The 18,274-nt window shown below is 46.2% G+C and overlaps 1 protein-coding gene across 2 annotated transcripts in view; it reads left to right on the top strand.

The window, feature by feature from the left end:
• Positions 1-18,274, top strand: part of smarcal1 (SWI/SNF related, matrix associated, actin dependent regulator of chromatin, subfamily a-like 1) — a 52,658-nt gene that overhangs the window by 13,961 nt on the left and 20,423 nt on the right. For both annotated transcript variants that reach the window (XM_055871951.1, XM_055871950.1), the window contains exons 6-7: positions 3,009-3,186; positions 13,730-13,880. In XM_055871951.1, the coding sequence (XP_055727926.1) occupies positions 3,009-3,186; positions 13,730-13,880 (329 nt within the window). The remainder of the gene's footprint in view (positions 1-3,008; positions 3,187-13,729; positions 13,881-18,274) is intronic.

Raw genomic sequence — 18,274 nt, 5'->3', positions numbered from 1 at the left:
GTGTTCTATAGTCAGTGAGTGTTCTGTAGTCAGTGAGTGTTCTGTAGTCAGTGAGTGTTCTGTAGTCAGTGAGTGTTCTATAGTCAGTGAGTGTTCTGTTCTGTAGTCAGTGAGTGTTCTGTAGTCAGTGAGTGTTCTGTAGTCAGTGAGTGTTCTGTTCTATAATCAGTGAGTGTTCTGTTCTGTAGTCAGTGAGTGTTCTATAGTCAGTGAGTGTTCTATAGTCAGTGAGTGTTCTATAGTCAGTGAGTGTTCTATAATCAGTGAGTGTTCTATAATCAGTGAGTGTTCTATAATCAGTGAGTGTTCTATAATCAGTGAGTGTTCTATAGTCAGTGAGTGTTCTATAGTCAGTGAGTGTTCTGTAGTCAGTGAGTGTTCTGTAGTCAGTGAGTGTTCTGTAGGCAGTGAGTGTTCTGTAGGCAGTGAGTGTTCTGTAGGCAGTGAGTGTTCTGTAGGCAGTGAGTGTTCTGTAGTCAGTGAGTGTTCTATAGTCAGTGAGTGTTCTATAGTCAGTGAGTGTTCTATAGTCAGTGAGTGTTCTATAATCAGTGAGTGTTCTATAGTCAGTGAGTGTTCTATAGGTAGTGAGTGTTCTATAGTCAGTGAGTGTTCTATAGGTAGTGAGTGTTCTGTAGTCAGTGAGTGTTCTATAGGTAGTGAGTGTTCTGTAGTCAGTGAGTGTTCTGTAGTCAGTGAGTGTTCTGTAGTCAGTGAGTGTTCTATAGTCAGTGAGTGTTCTATAGTCAGTGAGTGTTCTATAGTCAGTGAGTGTTCTATAGTCAGTGAGTGTTCTATAGTCAGTGAGTGTTCTATAGTCAGTGAGTGTTCTATAGTCAGTGAGTGTTCTGTAGTCAGTGAGTGTTCTATAGGTAGTGAGTGTTCTATAGTCAGTGAGTGTTCTATAATCAGTGAGTGTTCTGTAGTCAGTGAGTGTTCTGTAGTCAGTGAGTGTTCTATAGGTAGTGAGTGTTCTATAATCAGTGAGTGTTCTGTAGTCAGTGAGTGTTCTGTTCTATAGTCAGTGAGTGTTCTGTAGTCAGTGAGTGTTCTATAGTCAGTGAGTGTTCTATAGGTAGTGAGTGTTCTATAGGTAGTGAGTGTTCTATAGGTAGTGAGTGTTCTATAATCAGTGAGTGTTCTATAATCAGTGAGTGTTCTGTAGTCAGTGAGTGTTCTATAGGTAGTGAGTGTTCTATAGTCAGTGAGTGTTCTATAATCAGTGAGTGTTCTATAGTCAGTGAGTGTTCTGTAGTCAGTGAGTGTTCTGTTCTATAGTCAGTGAGTGTTCTGTAGTCAGTGAGTGTTCTATAGTCAGTGAGTGTTCTGTAGTCAGTGAGTGTTCTGTAGTCAGTGAGTGTTCTATAGGTAGTGAGTGTTCTATAGGTAGTGAGTGTTCTATAGGTAGTGAGTGTTCTATAGGTAGTGAGTGTTCTATAGGTAGTGAGTGTTCTATAGGTAGTGAGTGTTCTATAGGTAGTGAGTGTTCTATAGGTAGTGAGTGTTCTATAATCAGTGAGTGTTCTATAATCAGTGAGTGTTCTATAGGTAGTGAGTGTTCTATAATCAGTGAGTGTTCTATAATCAGTGAGTGTTCTATAGGTAGTGAGTGTTCTATAGGTAGTGAGTGTTCTATAGGTAGTGAGTGTTCTATAGGTAGTGAGTGTTCTATAGGTAGTGAGTGTTCTATAGGTAGTGAGTGTTCTATAGGTAGTGAGTGTTCTATAATCAGTGAGTGTTCTGTAGTCAGTGAGTGTTCTGTAGTCAGTGAGTGTTCTGTAGTCAGTGAGTGTTCTATAATCAGTGAGTGTTCTATAATCAGTGAGTGTTCTATAGGTAGTGAGTGTTCTATAGGTAGTGAGTGTTCTATAATCAGTGAGTGTTCTATAATCAGTGAGTGTTCTATAATCAGTGAGTGTTCTATAGGTAGTGAGTGTTCTATAGGTAGTGAGTGTTCTATAGGTAGTGAGTGTTCTATAGGTAGTGAGTGTTCTATAATCAGTGAGTGTTCTATAGTCAGTGAGTGTTCTGTAGTCAGTGAGTGTTCTGTAGTCAGTGAGTGTTCTGTAGTCAGTGAGTGTTCTATATTCAGTCAGCGAGTGTTCTACATTCAGTGAAAGTATTCATACCCCTTGACTTTTTCCGAAAATGTCTTGTTCTAAAATTCATTAAATGCATATTTTCCTCCTCAATCTCCACACAATACCCCATAATGACAAAGTGAAAAAATGTTTTTAGAAATGTTTGCAAGTGTATAAAAAACAGAAATTCCTTATTTACATAAGTATTCAGACCCTTTGCTATGAGACATGAAATTGAGCTCAGGTGCTTCCTGTTTCCATTGATCATACTTGATGTTTTTACAACTTGATTGGAGTCCACCTGTGGTAAAATCAATTCATTGGATATGATAAATTAATGTTTTTCAGTTTTTTTATTTATACATTTGCACATTTCAAATCTGTTTTTGCTTTTTCATTATGGGGTGTTGTTTGCAGATTGATGAGGATTTGTATTTATTTAATACATTTTAGAATAAGGCTCTAACATAACAAAGTGAAGGAGTCTGAATACTTTCCGAAGTCCCTGTATATTCAGTGAATGGTGTGTTCTGTATTCAGTGAATGGTGTGTTCTGTATTCAGTGAATGGTGTGTTCTGTGTATTCAGTGAATGGTGTGTTCTGTGTATTCAGTGAATGGTGTGTTCTGTATTCAGTGAATGGTGTGTTCTGTGTATTCAGTGAATGGTGTGTTCTGTGTATTCAGTGAATGGTGTGTTCTGTGTATTCAGTGAATGGTGTGTTCTGTGTATTCAGTGAATGGTGTGTTCTGTGTATTCAGTGAATGGTGTGTTCTGTGTATTCAGTGAATGGTGTGTTCTGTGTATTCAGTGAATGGTGTGTGTTGTGTATTCAGTGAATGGTGTGTGTTGTGTATTCAGTGAGTGCACTTTGTTCAGTGAAAGTTCTATGCTCAGTGTGACTCTGTTCTGTGTCCTACTTCCCAGTGGATGCTCTCGGTGCCATTCCATCAGTAGAGATTGAGCCTCTCCCAAGGGGTGTGATCCAGGTGTTCTCTGCCCTGTTCGAAGGCAGCCAATCATCAGAGGTTCCTGAAGCTGACCTGTCCTCCATCGACCCCTCATTGACACGTAGTCTCATGCCCTTCCAGAGAGACGGTGTCAAGTAGGTGCTAGTCTCACTGTTATCATGACCATGCAACTCAAATCACAAATAATTAAAGAGCAGCAGTAAATAACAATAGCGAGACTATATACAGGGGGTACCGGTACAGAGTCAATGTGGAGGCTATATACAGGGGGTACCGGTACAGAGTCAATGTGGAGGCTATATACAGGGTGTTACGGTACAGAGTCAATGTGGAGGCTATATACAGGGGGTACCGGTACAGAGTCAATGTGGAGGCTATATACAGGGGGTACCAGTACAGAGTCAATGTGGAGGCTATATACAGGGGGTACCGGTACAGAGTCAATGTGGAGGCTATATACAGGGTGTTACGGTACAGAGTCAATGTGGAGGCTATATACAGGGGGTACCGGTACAGAGTCAATGTGGAGGCTATATACAGGGGGTACCGGTACAGAGTCAATGTGGAGGCTATATACAGGGGGTACCAGTACAGAGTCAATGTGGAGGCTATATACAGGGGGTACCGGTACAGAGTCAATGTGGAGGCTATATACAGGGTGTTACGGTACAGAGTCAATGTGGAGGCTATATGCAGGGTGTTACGGTACAGAGTCAATGTGGAGGCTATATACAGGGGGTACCGGTACAGAGTCAATGTGGAGGCTATATACAGGGGGTACTGGTACAGAGTCAATGTGGAGGCTATATACAGGGGGTACCGGTACAGAGTCAATGTGGAGGCTATATACAGGGTGTTACGGTACCGAGTCAATGTGGAGGCTATATACAGGGGGTACCGGTACAGAGTCAATGTGGAGGCTATATACAGGGTATTACGGTACAGAGTCAATGTGGAGACTATATACAGGGGGTACCGGTACAGAGTCAATGTGGAGGCTATATACAGGTGGTACTGGTACAGAGTCAATGTGGAGGCTATATACAGGGGGTACCGGTACAGAGTCAATGTGGAGGCTATATACAGGGGGTACCGGTACAGAGTCAATGTGGAGGCTATATACAGGGGGTACCGGTACAGAGTCAATGTGGAGGCTATATACAGGTGGTACTGGTACAGAGTCAATGTGGAGGCTATATACAGGTGGTACTGGTACAGAGTCAATGTGGAGGCTATATACAGGGTGTTACGGTACAGAGTCAATGTGGAGGCTATATACAGGGGGTACCGGTACAGAGTCAATGTGGAGGCTATATACAGGGGGTACCGGTACAGAGTCAATGTGGAGGCTATATACAGGGGGTACCGGTACAGAGTCAATGTGGGGGCTATATACAGGGTGTTACGGTACAGAGTCAATGTGGAGGCTATATACAGGGTGTTACGGTACAGAGTCAATGTGGAGGCTATATACAGGGGGTACCGGTACAGAGTCAATGTGGAGGCTATATACAGGGGGTACCGGTACAGAGTCAATGTGGAGGCTATATACAGGGTGTTACGGTACAGAGTCAATGTGGAGGCTATATACAGGGGGTACCGGTACAGAGTCAATGTGGAGGCTATATACAGGGTGTTACGGTACAGAGTCAATGTGGAGGCTATATACAGGGGATACCGGTACAGAGTCAATATGGAGGCTATATACAGGGGGTACCGGCACAGAGTCAATGTGGAGGCTATATACAGGGGATACCGGTACAGAGTCAATATGGAGGCTATATACAGGGGGTACCAGTACAGAGTCAATGTGGAGGCTATATACAGGGGGTACCGGCACAGAGTCAATGTGGAGGCTATATACAGGGGATACCGGTACAGAGTCAATATGGAGGCTATATACAGGGGGTACCAGTACAGAGTCAATGTGGAGGCTATATACAGGGGGTACCAGTACAGAGCCAATGTGGAGGCTATATACAGGGTGTTACGGTACAGAGTCAATGTGGAGGCTATATACAGGGGATACCGGTACAGAGTCAATATGGAGGCTATATACAGGGGGTACCGGCACAGAGTCAATGTGGAGGCTATATACAGGGGATACCGGTACAGAGTCAATATGGAGGCTATATACAGGGGGTACCGGTACAGAGTCAATGTGGAGGCTATATACAGGGGGTACCAGTACAGAGTCAATGTGGAGGCTATATACAGGGGGTACCGGTACAGAGTCAATGTGGAGGCTATATACAGGGTGTTACGGTACAGAGTCAATGTGGAGGCTATATGCAGGGTGTTACGGTACAGAGTCAATGTGGAGGCTATATACAGGGGGTACCGGTACAGAGTCAATGTGGAGGCTATATACAGGGGGTACTGGTACAGAGTCAATGTGGAGGCTATATACAGGGGGTACCGGTACAGAGTCAATGTGGAGGCTATATACAGGGGGTACCGGTACAGAGTCAATGTGGAGGCTATATACAGGGTGTTACGGTACCGAGTCAATGTGGAGGCTATATACAGGGGGTACCGGTACAGAGTCAATGTGGAGGCTATATACAGGGGGTACCAGTACAGAGTCAATGTGGAGGCTATATACAGGGGGTACCGGTACAGAGTCAATGTGGAGGCTATATACAGGGGGTACCGGTACAGAGTCAATGTGGAGACTATATACAGGGGGTACCGGTACAGAGTCAATGTGGAGGCTATATACAGGTGGTACTGGTACAGAGTCAATGTGGAGGCTATATACAGGTGGTACTGGTACAGAGTCAATGTGGAGGCTATATACAGGGGGTACCGGTACAGAGTCAATGTGGAGGCTATATACAGGGGGTACCGGTACAGAGTCAATGTGGAGGCTATATACAGGGGGTACCGGTACAGAGTCAATGTGGAGGCTATATACAGGTGGTACTGGTACAGAGTCAATGTGGAGGCTATATACAGGTGGTACTGGTACAGAGTCAATGTGGAGGCTATATACAGGGTGTTACGGTACAGAGTCAATGTGGAGGCTATATACAGGGGGTACCGGTACAGAGTCAATGTGGAGGCTATATACAGGGTGTTACGGTACAGAGTCAATGTGGAGGCTATATACAGGGGGTACCGGTACAGAGTCAATGTGGAGGCTATATACAGGGGGTACCGGTACAGAGTCAATGTGGAGGCTATATACAGGGGGTACCGGTACAGAGTCAATGTGGGGGCTATATACAGGGTGTTACGGTACAGAGTCAATGTGGAGGCTATATACAGGGTGTTACGGTACAGAGTCAATGTGGAGGCTATATACAGGGGGTACCGGTACAGAGTCAATGTGGAGGCTATATACAGGGGGTACCGGTACAGAGTCAATGTGGAGGCTATATACAGGGTGTTACGGTACAGAGTCAATGTGGAGGCTATATACAGGGGGTACCGGTACAGAGTCAATGTGGAGGCTATATACAGGGTGTTACGGTACAGAGTCAATGTGGAGGCTATATACAGGGGGTACCGGTACAGAGTCAATGTGGAGGCTATATACAGGGTGTTACGGTACAGAGTCAATGTGGAGGCTATATACAGGGTGTTACGGTACAGAGTCAATGTGGAGGCTATATACAGGGTGTTACGGTACAGAGTCAATGTGGAGGCTATATACAGGGGGTACCGGTACAGAGTCAATGTGGAGGCTATATACAGGGTGTTACGGTACAGAGTCAATGTGGAGGCTATATACAGGGGATACCGGTACAGAGTCAATATGGAGGCTATATACAGGGGGTACCGGCACAGAGTCAATGTGGAGGCTATATACAGGGGATACCGGTACAGAGTCAATATGGAGGCTATATACAGGGGGTACCAGTACAGAGTCAATGTGGAGGCTATATACAGGGGGTACCAGTACAGAGCCAATGTGGAGGCTATATACAGGGTGTTACGGTACAGAGTCAATGTGGAGGCTATATACAGGGGATACCGGTACAGAGTCAATATGGAGGCTATATACAGGGGGTACCGGCACAGAGTCAATGTGGAGGCTATATACAGGGGATACCGGTACAGAGTCAATATGGAGGCTATATACAGGGGGTACCAGTACAGAGCCAATGTGGAGGCTATATACAGGGGGTACCAGTACAGAGCCAATGTGGAGGCTATATACAGGGTATTACGGTACAGAGTCAATGTGGAGGCTATATACAGGGGGTACTGGCACAGAGTCAATGTGGAGGCTATATACAGGGGGTATTGGTACAGAGTCAATGTGGAGGCTATATACAGGGGGTACCGGTACAGAGTCAATGTGGAGGCTATATACAGGGGGTATTGGTACAGAGTCAATGTGGAGACTATATACAGGGGGTACCGGTACAGAGTCAATGTGGAGGCTATATACAGGGGGTACCAGTACAGAGCCAATGTGGAGGCTATATACAGGGGGTACCGGTACAGAGTCAATGTGGAGGCTATATACAGGGTATTACGGTACAGAGTCAATGTGGAGGCTATATACAGGGGGTAGTGGTACAGAGTCAATGTGGAGACTATATACAGGGGGTATTGGTACAGAGTCAATGTGGAGACTATATACAGGGGGTACCGGTACAGAGTCAATGTGGAGGCTATATACAGGGGGTACCAGTACAGAGCCAATGTGGAGGCTAAATACAGGGGGTACCGGTACAGAGTCAATGTGGAGGCTATATACAGGGTATTACGGTACAGAGTCAATGTGGAGGCTATATACAGGGGGTACAGAGCCAATGTGGAGGCTATATACAGGGTATTACGGTACAGAGTCAATGTGGAGGCTATATACAGGGTATTACGGTACAGAGTCAATGTGGAGGCTATATACAGGGGGTACCGGTACAGAGTCAATGTGGAGGCTATATACAGGGGGTACCGGTACAGAGTCAATGTGGAGGCTATATACAGGGGGTACCGGTACAGAGTCAATGTGGAGGCTATATACAGGGGGTACCGGTACAGAGTCAATGTGGAGGCTATATACAGGGGGTACCGGTACAGAGTCAATGTGGGGGCTATATACAGGGTGTTACGGTACAGAGTCAATGTGGAGGCTATATACAGGGTGTTACGGTACAGAGTCAATGTGGAGGCTATATACAGGGGGTACCGGTACAGAGTCAATGTGGAGGCTATATACAGGGGGTACCGGTACAGAGTCAATGTGGAGGCTATATACAGGGTGTTACGGTACAGAGTCAATGTGGAGGCTATATACAGGGGGTACCGGTACAGAGTCAATGTGGAGGCTATATACAGGGTGTTACGGTACAGAGTCAATGTGGAGGCTATATACAGGGTGTTACGGTACAGAGTCAATGTGGAGGCTATATACAGGGTGTTACGGTACAGAGTCAATGTGGAGGCTATATACAGGGGGTACCGGTACAGAGTCAATGTGGAGGCTATATACAGGGTGTTACGGTACAGAGTCAATGTGGAGGCTATATACAGGGGATACCGGTACAGAGTCAATATGGAGGCTATATACAGGGGGTACCGGCACAGAGTCAATGTGGAGGCTATATACAGGGGATACCGGTACAGAGTCAATATGGAGGCTATATACAGGGGGTACCAGTACAGAGTCAATGTGGAGGCTATATACAGGGGGTACCAGTACAGAGCCAATGTGGAGGCTATATACAGGGTGTTACGGTACAGAGTCAATGTGGAGGCTATATACAGGGGATACCGGTACAGAGTCAATATGGAGGCTATATACAGGGGGTACCGGCACAGAGTCAATGTGGAGGCTATATACAGGGGATACCGGTACAGAGTCAATATGGAGGCTATATACAGGGGGTACCAGTACAGAGCCAATGTGGAGGCTATATACAGGGGGTACCAGTACAGAGCCAATGTGGAGGCTATATACAGGGTATTACGGTACAGAGTCAATGTGGAGGCTATATACAGGGGGTACTGGCACAGAGTCAATGTGGAGGCTATATACAGGGGGTATTGGTACAGAGTCAATGTGGAGGCTATATACAGGGGGTACCGGTACAGAGTCAATGTGGAGGCTATATACAGGGGGTATTGGTACAGAGTCAATGTGGAGACTATATACAGGGGGTACCGGTACAGAGTCAATGTGGAGGCTATATACAGGGGGTACCAGTACAGAGCCAATGTGGAGGCTATATACAGGGGGTACCGGTACAGAGTCAATGTGGAGGCTATATACAGGGTATTACGGTACAGAGTCAATGTGGAGGCTATATACAGGGGGTAGTGGTACAGAGTCAATGTGGAGACTATATACAGGGGGTATTGGTACAGAGTCAATGTGGAGACTATATACAGGGGGTACCGGTACAGAGTCAATGTGGAGGCTATATACAGGGGGTACCAGTACAGAGCCAATGTGGAGGCTAAATACAGGGGGTACCGGTACAGAGTCAATGTGGAGGCTATATACAGGGTGTTACGGTACAGAGTCAATGTGGAGGCTATATACAGGGGGTACCGGTACAGAGTCAATGTGGAGGCTATATACAGGGTATTACGGTACAGAGTCAATGTGGAGGCTATATACAGGGGGTACAGAGCCAATGTGGAGGCTATATACAGGGTATTACGGTACAGAGTCAATGTGGAGGCTATATACAGGGTATTACGGTACAGAGTCAATGTGGAGGCTATATACAGGGGGTACCGGTACAGAGTCAATGTGGAGGCTATATACAGGGGGTACCGGTACAGAGTCAATGTGGAGGCTATATACAGGGTATTACGGTACAGAGTCAATGTGGAGGCTATATACAGGGGGTACCGGCACAGAGTCAATGTGGAGGCTATATACAGGGGATACCGGTACAGAGTCAATATGGAGGCTATATACAGGGGGTACCAGTACAGAATCAATGTGGAGGCTATATACAGGGGGTACCAGTACAGAGCCAATGTGGAGGCTATATACAGGGTGTTACGGTACAGAGTCAATGTGGAGGCTATATACAGGGGGTACTGGCACAGAGTCAATGTGGAGGCTATATACAGGGGGTACCGGTACTGAGTCAATGTGGAGGCTATATACAGGGGGTACCAGTACAGAGCCAATGTGGAGGCTATATACAGGGTATTACGGTACAGAGTCAATGTGGAGGCTATATACAGGGGGTACTGGCACAGAGTCAATGTGGAGGCTATATACAGGGGGTATTGGTACAGAGTCAATGTGGAGGCTATATACAGGGGGTACCAGTACAGAGCCAATGTGGAGGCTATATACAGGGGGTACCGGTACAGAGTCAATGTGGAGGCTATATACAGGGTATTACGGTACAGAGTCAATGTGGAGGCTATATACAGGGGGTAGTGGTACAGAGTCAATGTGGAGGCTATATACAGGGGGTATTGGTACAGAGTCAATGTGGAGACTATATACAGGGGGTACCGGTACAGAGTCAATGTGGAGGCTATATACAGGGGGTACCAGTACAGAGCCAATGTGGAGGCTAAATACAGGGGGTACCGGTACAGAGTCAATGTGGAGGCTATATACAGGGTGTTACGGTACAGAGTCAATGTGGAGGCTATATACAGGGGGTACCGGTACAGAGTCAATGTGGAGGCTATATACAGGGGGTACCGGTACAGAGTCAATGTGGAGGCTATATACAGGGTATTACGGTACAGAGTCAATGTGGAGGCTATATACAGGGTGTTACGGTACAGAGTCAATGTGGAGGCTATATACAGGGTATTACGGTACAGAGTCAATGTGGAGGCTATATACAGGGGGTACCGGTACAGAGTCAATGTGGAGGCTATATACAGGGTATTACGGTACAGAGTCAATGTGGAGACTATATACAGGGTATTACGGTACAGAGTCAATGTGGAGACTATATACAGGGTATTACGGTACAGAGTCAATGTGGAGGCTATATACAGGGGGTACCGGTACAGAGTCAATGTGGAGGCTATATACAGGGTGTTACGGTACAGAGTCAATGTGGAGGCTATATACAGGGGGTACCGGTACAGAGTCAATGTGGAGGCTATATACAGGGGGTACCGGTACAGAGTCAATGTGGAGGCTATATACAGGGTGTACCGGTACAGAGTCAATGTGGAGGCTATATACATGGGGTACCGGTACAGAGTCAATGTGGAGGCTATATACAGGGTATTACGGTACAATGTGGTGGCTATATACAGGTTGTTACGGTACAGAGTCAATGTGGAGGCTATATACAGGGTGTTACGGTACAGAGTCAATGTGGAGGCTATATACAGGGTGTTACGGTACAGAGTCAATGTGGAGGCTATATACAGGGGGTATTGGTACAGAGTCAATGTGGAGGCTATATACAGGGGGTACCGGTACAGAGTCAATGTGGAGGCTATATACAGGGGGTACTGGTACAGAGTCAATGTGGAGGCTATATACAGAGGGGTACCGGTACAGAGTCAATGTGGAGGCTATATACAGGGGGTACCGGTACAGAGTCAATGTGGAGGCTATATACAGGGGGTACCGGTACAGAGTCAATGTGGAGGCTATATACAGGGTGTTACGGTACAGAGTCAATGTGGAGGCTATATACAGGGTATTACGGTACAGAGTCAAAGTGGAGGCTATATACAGGGTATTACGGTACAGAGTCAATGTGGAGGCTATATATACAGGGGTTATGGGTACAGAGCCAATGGGCGACAGTGTCGAGGTAATTGAAGTAATATGTAGGTAGAGTTATTAAAATGCATAGATGATAACAGAGTAGCTGTTGTGGGTTGTATTCATTAGGGCACACCATAGCAAAATGTTTAGCAACGGAAAGCAGAAATTAGTGTTTCATATTGGACAGTTCCAATATTTCCCCCTTCGTTTTGTGCCTAATGTACACATCTTATGTATCTGGTTCTTCTATATAGTTTCATATTGTGATAATCAGTCTGTTTGTATTACACCTTGATTGTCTTCTCCAGGAATACGTTTGTTTTGTATTTCCCCTGAGGGTTCTTGATTAATGGTCTGTTTGTACATACACACTTAGGTTGGAGTCATTAAAACTCGTTTTTCAACCACTCCACAAATTTCTTGTTAACAAACTATAGTTTTGGCAAGTCGGTTAGGACATCTACTTTGTGCATGACACAAGTAATTTTTCCAACAATTGTTTACAGACAATTTATTTCACTTATAATTCACTGTATCACAATTCCAGTGGGTCAGAAGTTTACATACACTAAGTTGACTGGGCCTTTAAACAGCTTGGAAAATTCCAGAAAATGATGTCATGGCTTTAGAAGCTTCTGATAGGCTAATTGACATCATTTGAGTCAATTGGAGGTGTACCTGTGGATGTATTTCAAGGCCTACCTTCAAACTCAGTGCCTCTTTGTTTGACATCATGGGAAAATCTAAAGAAATCAGACTAGACATCAGATAAACAGGTGTAAACCTCCACAAGTCTGGTTCATTCTTGGGAGCAATTTCAAAACGCCTGAAGGTACCACGTTCATCTGTACAAACAATAGTACGCAAGTATAAACACCATGGGACCACGCAGCCGTCATACCGCTCAGGAAGGAGACGCGTTCTGTCTCCTAGAGATGAACGTACTTTGGTGTGAAAAGTGCAAATCAATCCCAGAACAACAGCAAAGGACCCTGTGAAGATGCTAGAGGAAACAGGTACAAAATTATATATATCCACAGTAAAACGAGTTCTGTATCGACATAACCTGAAAGGCCGCTCAGCAAGGAAGAAGCCACTGCTCCAAAACCGCCATAAAAAAGCCAGACTACGGTTTGCAACTGCACATGGGGACAAAGATCATACTTTTTGGAGAATTGTCCTCTGGTCTGATGAAACAAAAATAGAAGTGTTTGGCAATAATGACCATCGTTATGTTTGGAGGAAAAAGGGGGATGCTTGCAAGCCGAAGAACACCATCCCAACCGTGGAGCACGGGGGTGGCAGCATCATGTTTTGGGGGTGCTTTGCTGCAGGAGGGACTGGTGCACTTCAGAAAATAGATGGCATCATGAGGAGGTAAAATTATGAGGATATATTGAAGCAACATCTCAAGACATCAGTCAGGAAGTTAAAGCTTGGGTCTACCAAATGGACACTGACCCCAATCATACTTCCAAAGTTGTGGCAAAATGGCTTAAGGACAACAAAGTCAAGGTATTGGAGTGGCCATCACAAAGCCCTGACCTCAATCCTATAGAAAAATTGTGGGAAGAACTGAAAAAGCATGTGCAAGCAAGGAGGCCTACAAACCTGACTCAGTTACACCAGCTCTGTCAGGAGGAATGGGCCAAAATCTACCCAACTTACTGTGGGAAGCTAGTGGAAGGCTACCCGAAACGTTTGACCCAAGTTAAACAATTTAAAGGCAATGCTACCAAATACTAATTGAGCGTATGTAAACTTCTGACCCACTGGGAATGTGATGAAATAAATAAAAGCTGAAATAAATCATTCTCTCTACTATTATTCTGACATTTCACATTCTTAAAATAAAGTGGTGATCCTAACTGACCCAAGACAAGGAATTATTACTTGGATTAAATGTCAGGAATTGTGAAAAACTGAGTTTTTAAATGTATTTGGCTAAAGTGTATGTAAACTTCCCGACTTCGACTGTAGTCGTATTAAACCCTGTTTGTCTCCACCAGCTTTGCTGTGTCCAAAGATGGCCGCCTCCTCCTGGCTGATGACATGGGACTGGGGAAGACAGTACAGGCCATTTGCATAGCTGCCTACTACAGGAAAGAGTGGCCTTTATTAGTGGTGGCCCCTTCTTCTGTCAGATTCACCTGGGCTGAGGTACAACCACATCTATTATTAGCTGTAGGCCTTGGCATTTCTTATTAGCTGTAGGCCTTGGCATTTCTTATTAGCTGTAGGCCTTGGCATTTCTTATTAGCTGTAGGCCTTGGCATTTCTTATTAGCTGTAGGCCTTGGCATTTCTTATTAACTGTAGGCCTTGGCATTTCTTATTAGCTGTAGGCCTTGGCATTTCTTATTAGCTGTAGGCCTTGGCATTTCTTATTAGCTGTAGGCCTTGGCATTTCTTATTAGCTGTAGGCCTTGGCATTTCTTATTAGCTGTAGGCCTTGGCATTTCTTATTAGCTGTAGGCCTTGGCATTTCTTATTAGCTGTAGGCCTTGGCATTTCTTATTAGCTGTAGGCCTTGGCATTTCTTATTAGCTGTAGGCCTAGACTATGACATTTTATTAAAATGAGAAATGGCGTATTTTCCTCAGTGTTCAATAATAGTCCCGGAAGGGTACATTATCGAGGAATACGTTAGTTTTGTATTTCCCCTGATGGTTCTTCATTAATCGGCTCTGTTCTTTCTGTATTAGGGGGCAAAGTGCCATTCTTGTTGTCCATTAATTCAATAGACACTGTCTCAGTCATGTCCAGGGGTAAATATTGCTGTTCTTTATACATTAGTGTTAGTGCTTTATCTTACTGGTCATCCCCAAAGCCAACACCTCCTTCGGCCGCCTTTCCTTCCAGTTCTCTGCTGCCAATGACTGGAACGAATTGCAAAAAATCGCTGAAGACTTGTATTTCCCTCACCAACGTTAAACATCAGCTATCTGAGCAGCTAACCCATCGCTGCAGCTGTACACAGCCCATCTGTAAATAGCCCACCCAATCTACCTACCTCATCCCCACACTGTATATAGACTTTATTTTTTCTCTTGTGTTATTGACTTTACACTTGTTTATTCCATGTGTAACTCTGTGTTGTTGTTTGTGTCACACTGCTTTGCTTTATCCTGGCCACGTTGCAGTTGTAAATGAGAACTTGTTCTCAACTGGCCTACCTGGTTAAATAAAGGGTTAAGGTTATATATATATATATATAAAATAAAAAAAGTGGAATCTGGAGGAGTTTCAAGTAAAGAGGACAAAGTGGATTGGTATTAGTGTTTGGTTTCTAATCCCTGTGTAGTCCCGTAGCTCCATCAGGTCATTTATCTTAAAGAAGAAACCAAGAACCATTGTCTTTGTCTCGCGAGCACCCAGTAAATTAAACAGTACACCATGTGGAGGTGGATCACCCAGAGGCTGTAAAGGATTGTGTTCTGTTTATTACTGTATGGAATAGAGTTTTGTCCCTGAATTATTTGCTTGCAATCAACATCGGTCTCCGTCAGTCCTTTGTCCTATTCATCCACTCTGACTGCATGTCCTACGGGTCGCCGTGTCCTACGGGTCGCCGTGTCCTACGGGTCGCCGTGTCCTACGGGTCGCCGCGTCCTACGGGTCGCCGCGTCCTACGGGTCGCCGCGTCCTACGGGTCGCCGCGTCCTACGGGTCGCCGCGTCCTACGGGTCGCCGCGTCCTACGGGTCGCCGCGTCCTATGGGTCTCTCTGGTTTCTTGTTATTCCTGGTGGTTCTGGTGTGTTCTGCTCCGTCAGGGTGTCTGTTAGTGGGTTTAAAATATACCCTTGAAGTGTAGAGGATACTGTCAAACTGGAGCAGGGGGCTAGTTTTCATTTTAATTGCCCCATCAGGTTTGCAGTCAAAGAGGAAGGTCTAGTCTTAGCATGCCAGAAATGTCCATTTTTCTTGCTCTTGTCAACTCGACTGTTCCTCCCAGACGTGCTCTAGAATGTGTATGGCTCTTGTTAACTCGACTGTTCCTCCCAGACGTGCTCTAGAATGTGTAGGGCTCTTGTCAACTCGACTGTTCCTCCCAGACGTGCTCTAGAATGTGTAGGGCTCTTGTCAACTCGACTGTTCCTCCCAGACGTGCTCTAGAATGTGTAGGGCTCTTGTCAACTCGACTGTTCCTCCCAGACGTGCTCTAGAATGTGTAGGGCTCTTGTCAACTCGACTGTTCCTCCCAGACGTGCTCTAGAATGTGTAGGGCTCTTGTCAACTCGACTGTTCCTCCCAGACGTGCTCTAGAATGTGTAGGGCTCTTGTCAACTCGACTGTTCCTCCCAGACGTGCTCTAGAATGTGTAGGGCTCTTGTCAACTCGACTGTTCCTCCCAGACGTGCTCTAGAATGTGTAGGGCTCTTGTCAACTCGACTGTTCCTCCCAGACGTGCTCTAGAATGTGTAGGGCTCTTGTCAACTCGACTGTTCCTCCCAGACGTGCTCTAGAATGTGTAGGGCTCTTGTCAACTCGACTGTTCCTCCCAGACGTGCTCTAGAATGTGTAGGGCTCTTGTCAACTCGACTGTTCCTCCCAGACGTGCTCTAGAATGTGTAGGGCTCTTGTCAACTCGACTGTTCCTCCCAGACGTGCTCTAGAATGTGTAGGGCTCTTGTCAACTCGACTGTTCCTCCCAGACGTGCTCTAGAATGTGTAGGGCTCTTGTCAACTCGACTGTTCCTCCCAGACGTGCTCTAGAATGTGTAGGGCTCTTGTCAACTCGACTGTTCCTCCCAGACGTGCTCTAGAATGTGTAGGGCTCTTGTCAACTCGACTGTTCCTCCCAGACGTGCTCTAGAATGTGTAGGGCTCTTGTCAACCCGACTGTTCCTCCCAGACGTGCTCTAGAATGTGTAGGGCTCTTGTCAACTCGACTGTTCCTCCCAGACGTGCTCTAGAATGTGTAGGGCTCTTGTCAACTCGACTGTTCCTCCCAGACGTGCTCTAGAATGTGTATGGCTCTTGTCAACTCGACTGTTCCTCCCAGACGTGCTCTAGAATGTGTAGGGCTCTTGTCAACTCGACTGTTCCTCCCAGACGTGCTCTAGAATGTGTAGGGCTCTTGTCAACTCGACTGTTCCTCCCAGACGTGCTCTAGAATGTGTAGGGCTCTTGTCAACTCGACTGTTCCTCCCAGACGTGCTCTAGAATGTGTAGGGCTCTTGTCAACTCGACTGTTCCTCCCAGACGTGCTCTAGAATGTGTAGGGCTCTTGTCAACTCGACTGTTCCTCCCAGACGTGCTCTAGAATGTGTAGGGCTCTTGTCAACTCGACTGTTCCTCCCAGACGTGCTCTAGAATGTGTAGGGCTCTTGTCAACTCGACTGTTCCTCCCAGACGTGCTCTAGAATGTGTAGGGCTCTTGTCAACTCGACTGTTCCTCCCAGACGTGCTCTAGAATGTGTAGGGCTCTTGTCAACTCGACTGTTCCTCCCAGACGTGCTCTAGAATGTGTAGGGCTCTTGTCAACTCGACTGTTCCTCCCAGACGTGCTCTAGAATGTGTAGGGCTCTTGTCAACTCGACTGTTCCTCCCAGACGTGCTCTAGAATGTGTAGGGCTCTTGTCAACTCGACTGTTCCTCCCAGACGTGCTCTAGAATGTGTAGGGCTCTTGTCAACTCGACTGTTCCTCCCAGACGTGCTCTAGAATGTGTAGGGCTCTTGTCAACTCGACTGTTCCTCCCAGACGTGCTCTAGAATGTGTAGGGCTCTTGTCAACTCGACTGTTCCTCCCAGACGTGCTCTAGAATGTGTAGGGCTCTTGTCAACTCGACTGTTCCTCCCAGACGTGCTCTAGAATGTGTAGGGCTCTTGTCAACTCGACTGTTCCTCCCAGACGTGCTCTAGAATGTGTAGGGCTCTTGTCAACCCGACTGTTCCTCCCAGACGTGCTCTAGAATGTGTAGGGCTCTTGTCAACTCGACTGTTCCTCCCAGACGTGCTCTAGAATGTGTAGGGCTCTTGTCAACTCGACTGTTCCTCCCAGACGTGCTCTAGAATGTGTAGGGCTCTTGTCAACTCGACTGTTCCTCCCAGACGTGCTCTAGAATGTGTAGGGCTCTTGTCAACTCGACTGTTCCTCCCAGACGTGCTCTAGAATGTGTAGGGCTCTTGTCAACTCGACTGTTCCTCCCAGACGTGCTCTAGAATGTGTAGGGCTCTTGTCAACTCGACTGTTCCTCCCAGACGTGCTCTAGAATGTGTAGGGCTCTTGTCAACTCGACTGTTCCTCCCAGACGTGCTCTAGAATGTGTAGGGCTCTTGTCAACTCGACTGTTCCTCCCAGACGTGCTCTAGAATGTGTAGGGCTCTTGTCAACTCGACTGTTCCTCCCAGACGTGCTCTAGAATGTGTAGGGCTCTTGTCAACTCGACTGTTCCTCCCAGACGTGCTCTAGAATGTGTAGGGCTCTTGTCAACTCGACTGTTCCTCCCAGACGTGCTCTAGAATGTGTAGGGCTCTTGTCAACTCGACTGTTCCTCCCAGACGTGCTCTAGAATGTGTAGGGCTCTTGTCAACCCGACTGTTCCTCCCA

The sequence above is a fragment of the Salvelinus fontinalis genome, chromosome 19, assembly GCF_029448725.1.
Source record: "Salvelinus fontinalis isolate EN_2023a chromosome 19, ASM2944872v1, whole genome shotgun sequence".
NCBI classification, from domain to species: domain Eukaryota; kingdom Metazoa; phylum Chordata; class Actinopteri; order Salmoniformes; family Salmonidae; genus Salvelinus; species Salvelinus fontinalis.
The sequence above is the reverse complement of the archived record's forward strand: the minus strand, read 5'-3'. Positions and strand labels throughout refer to the sequence as shown.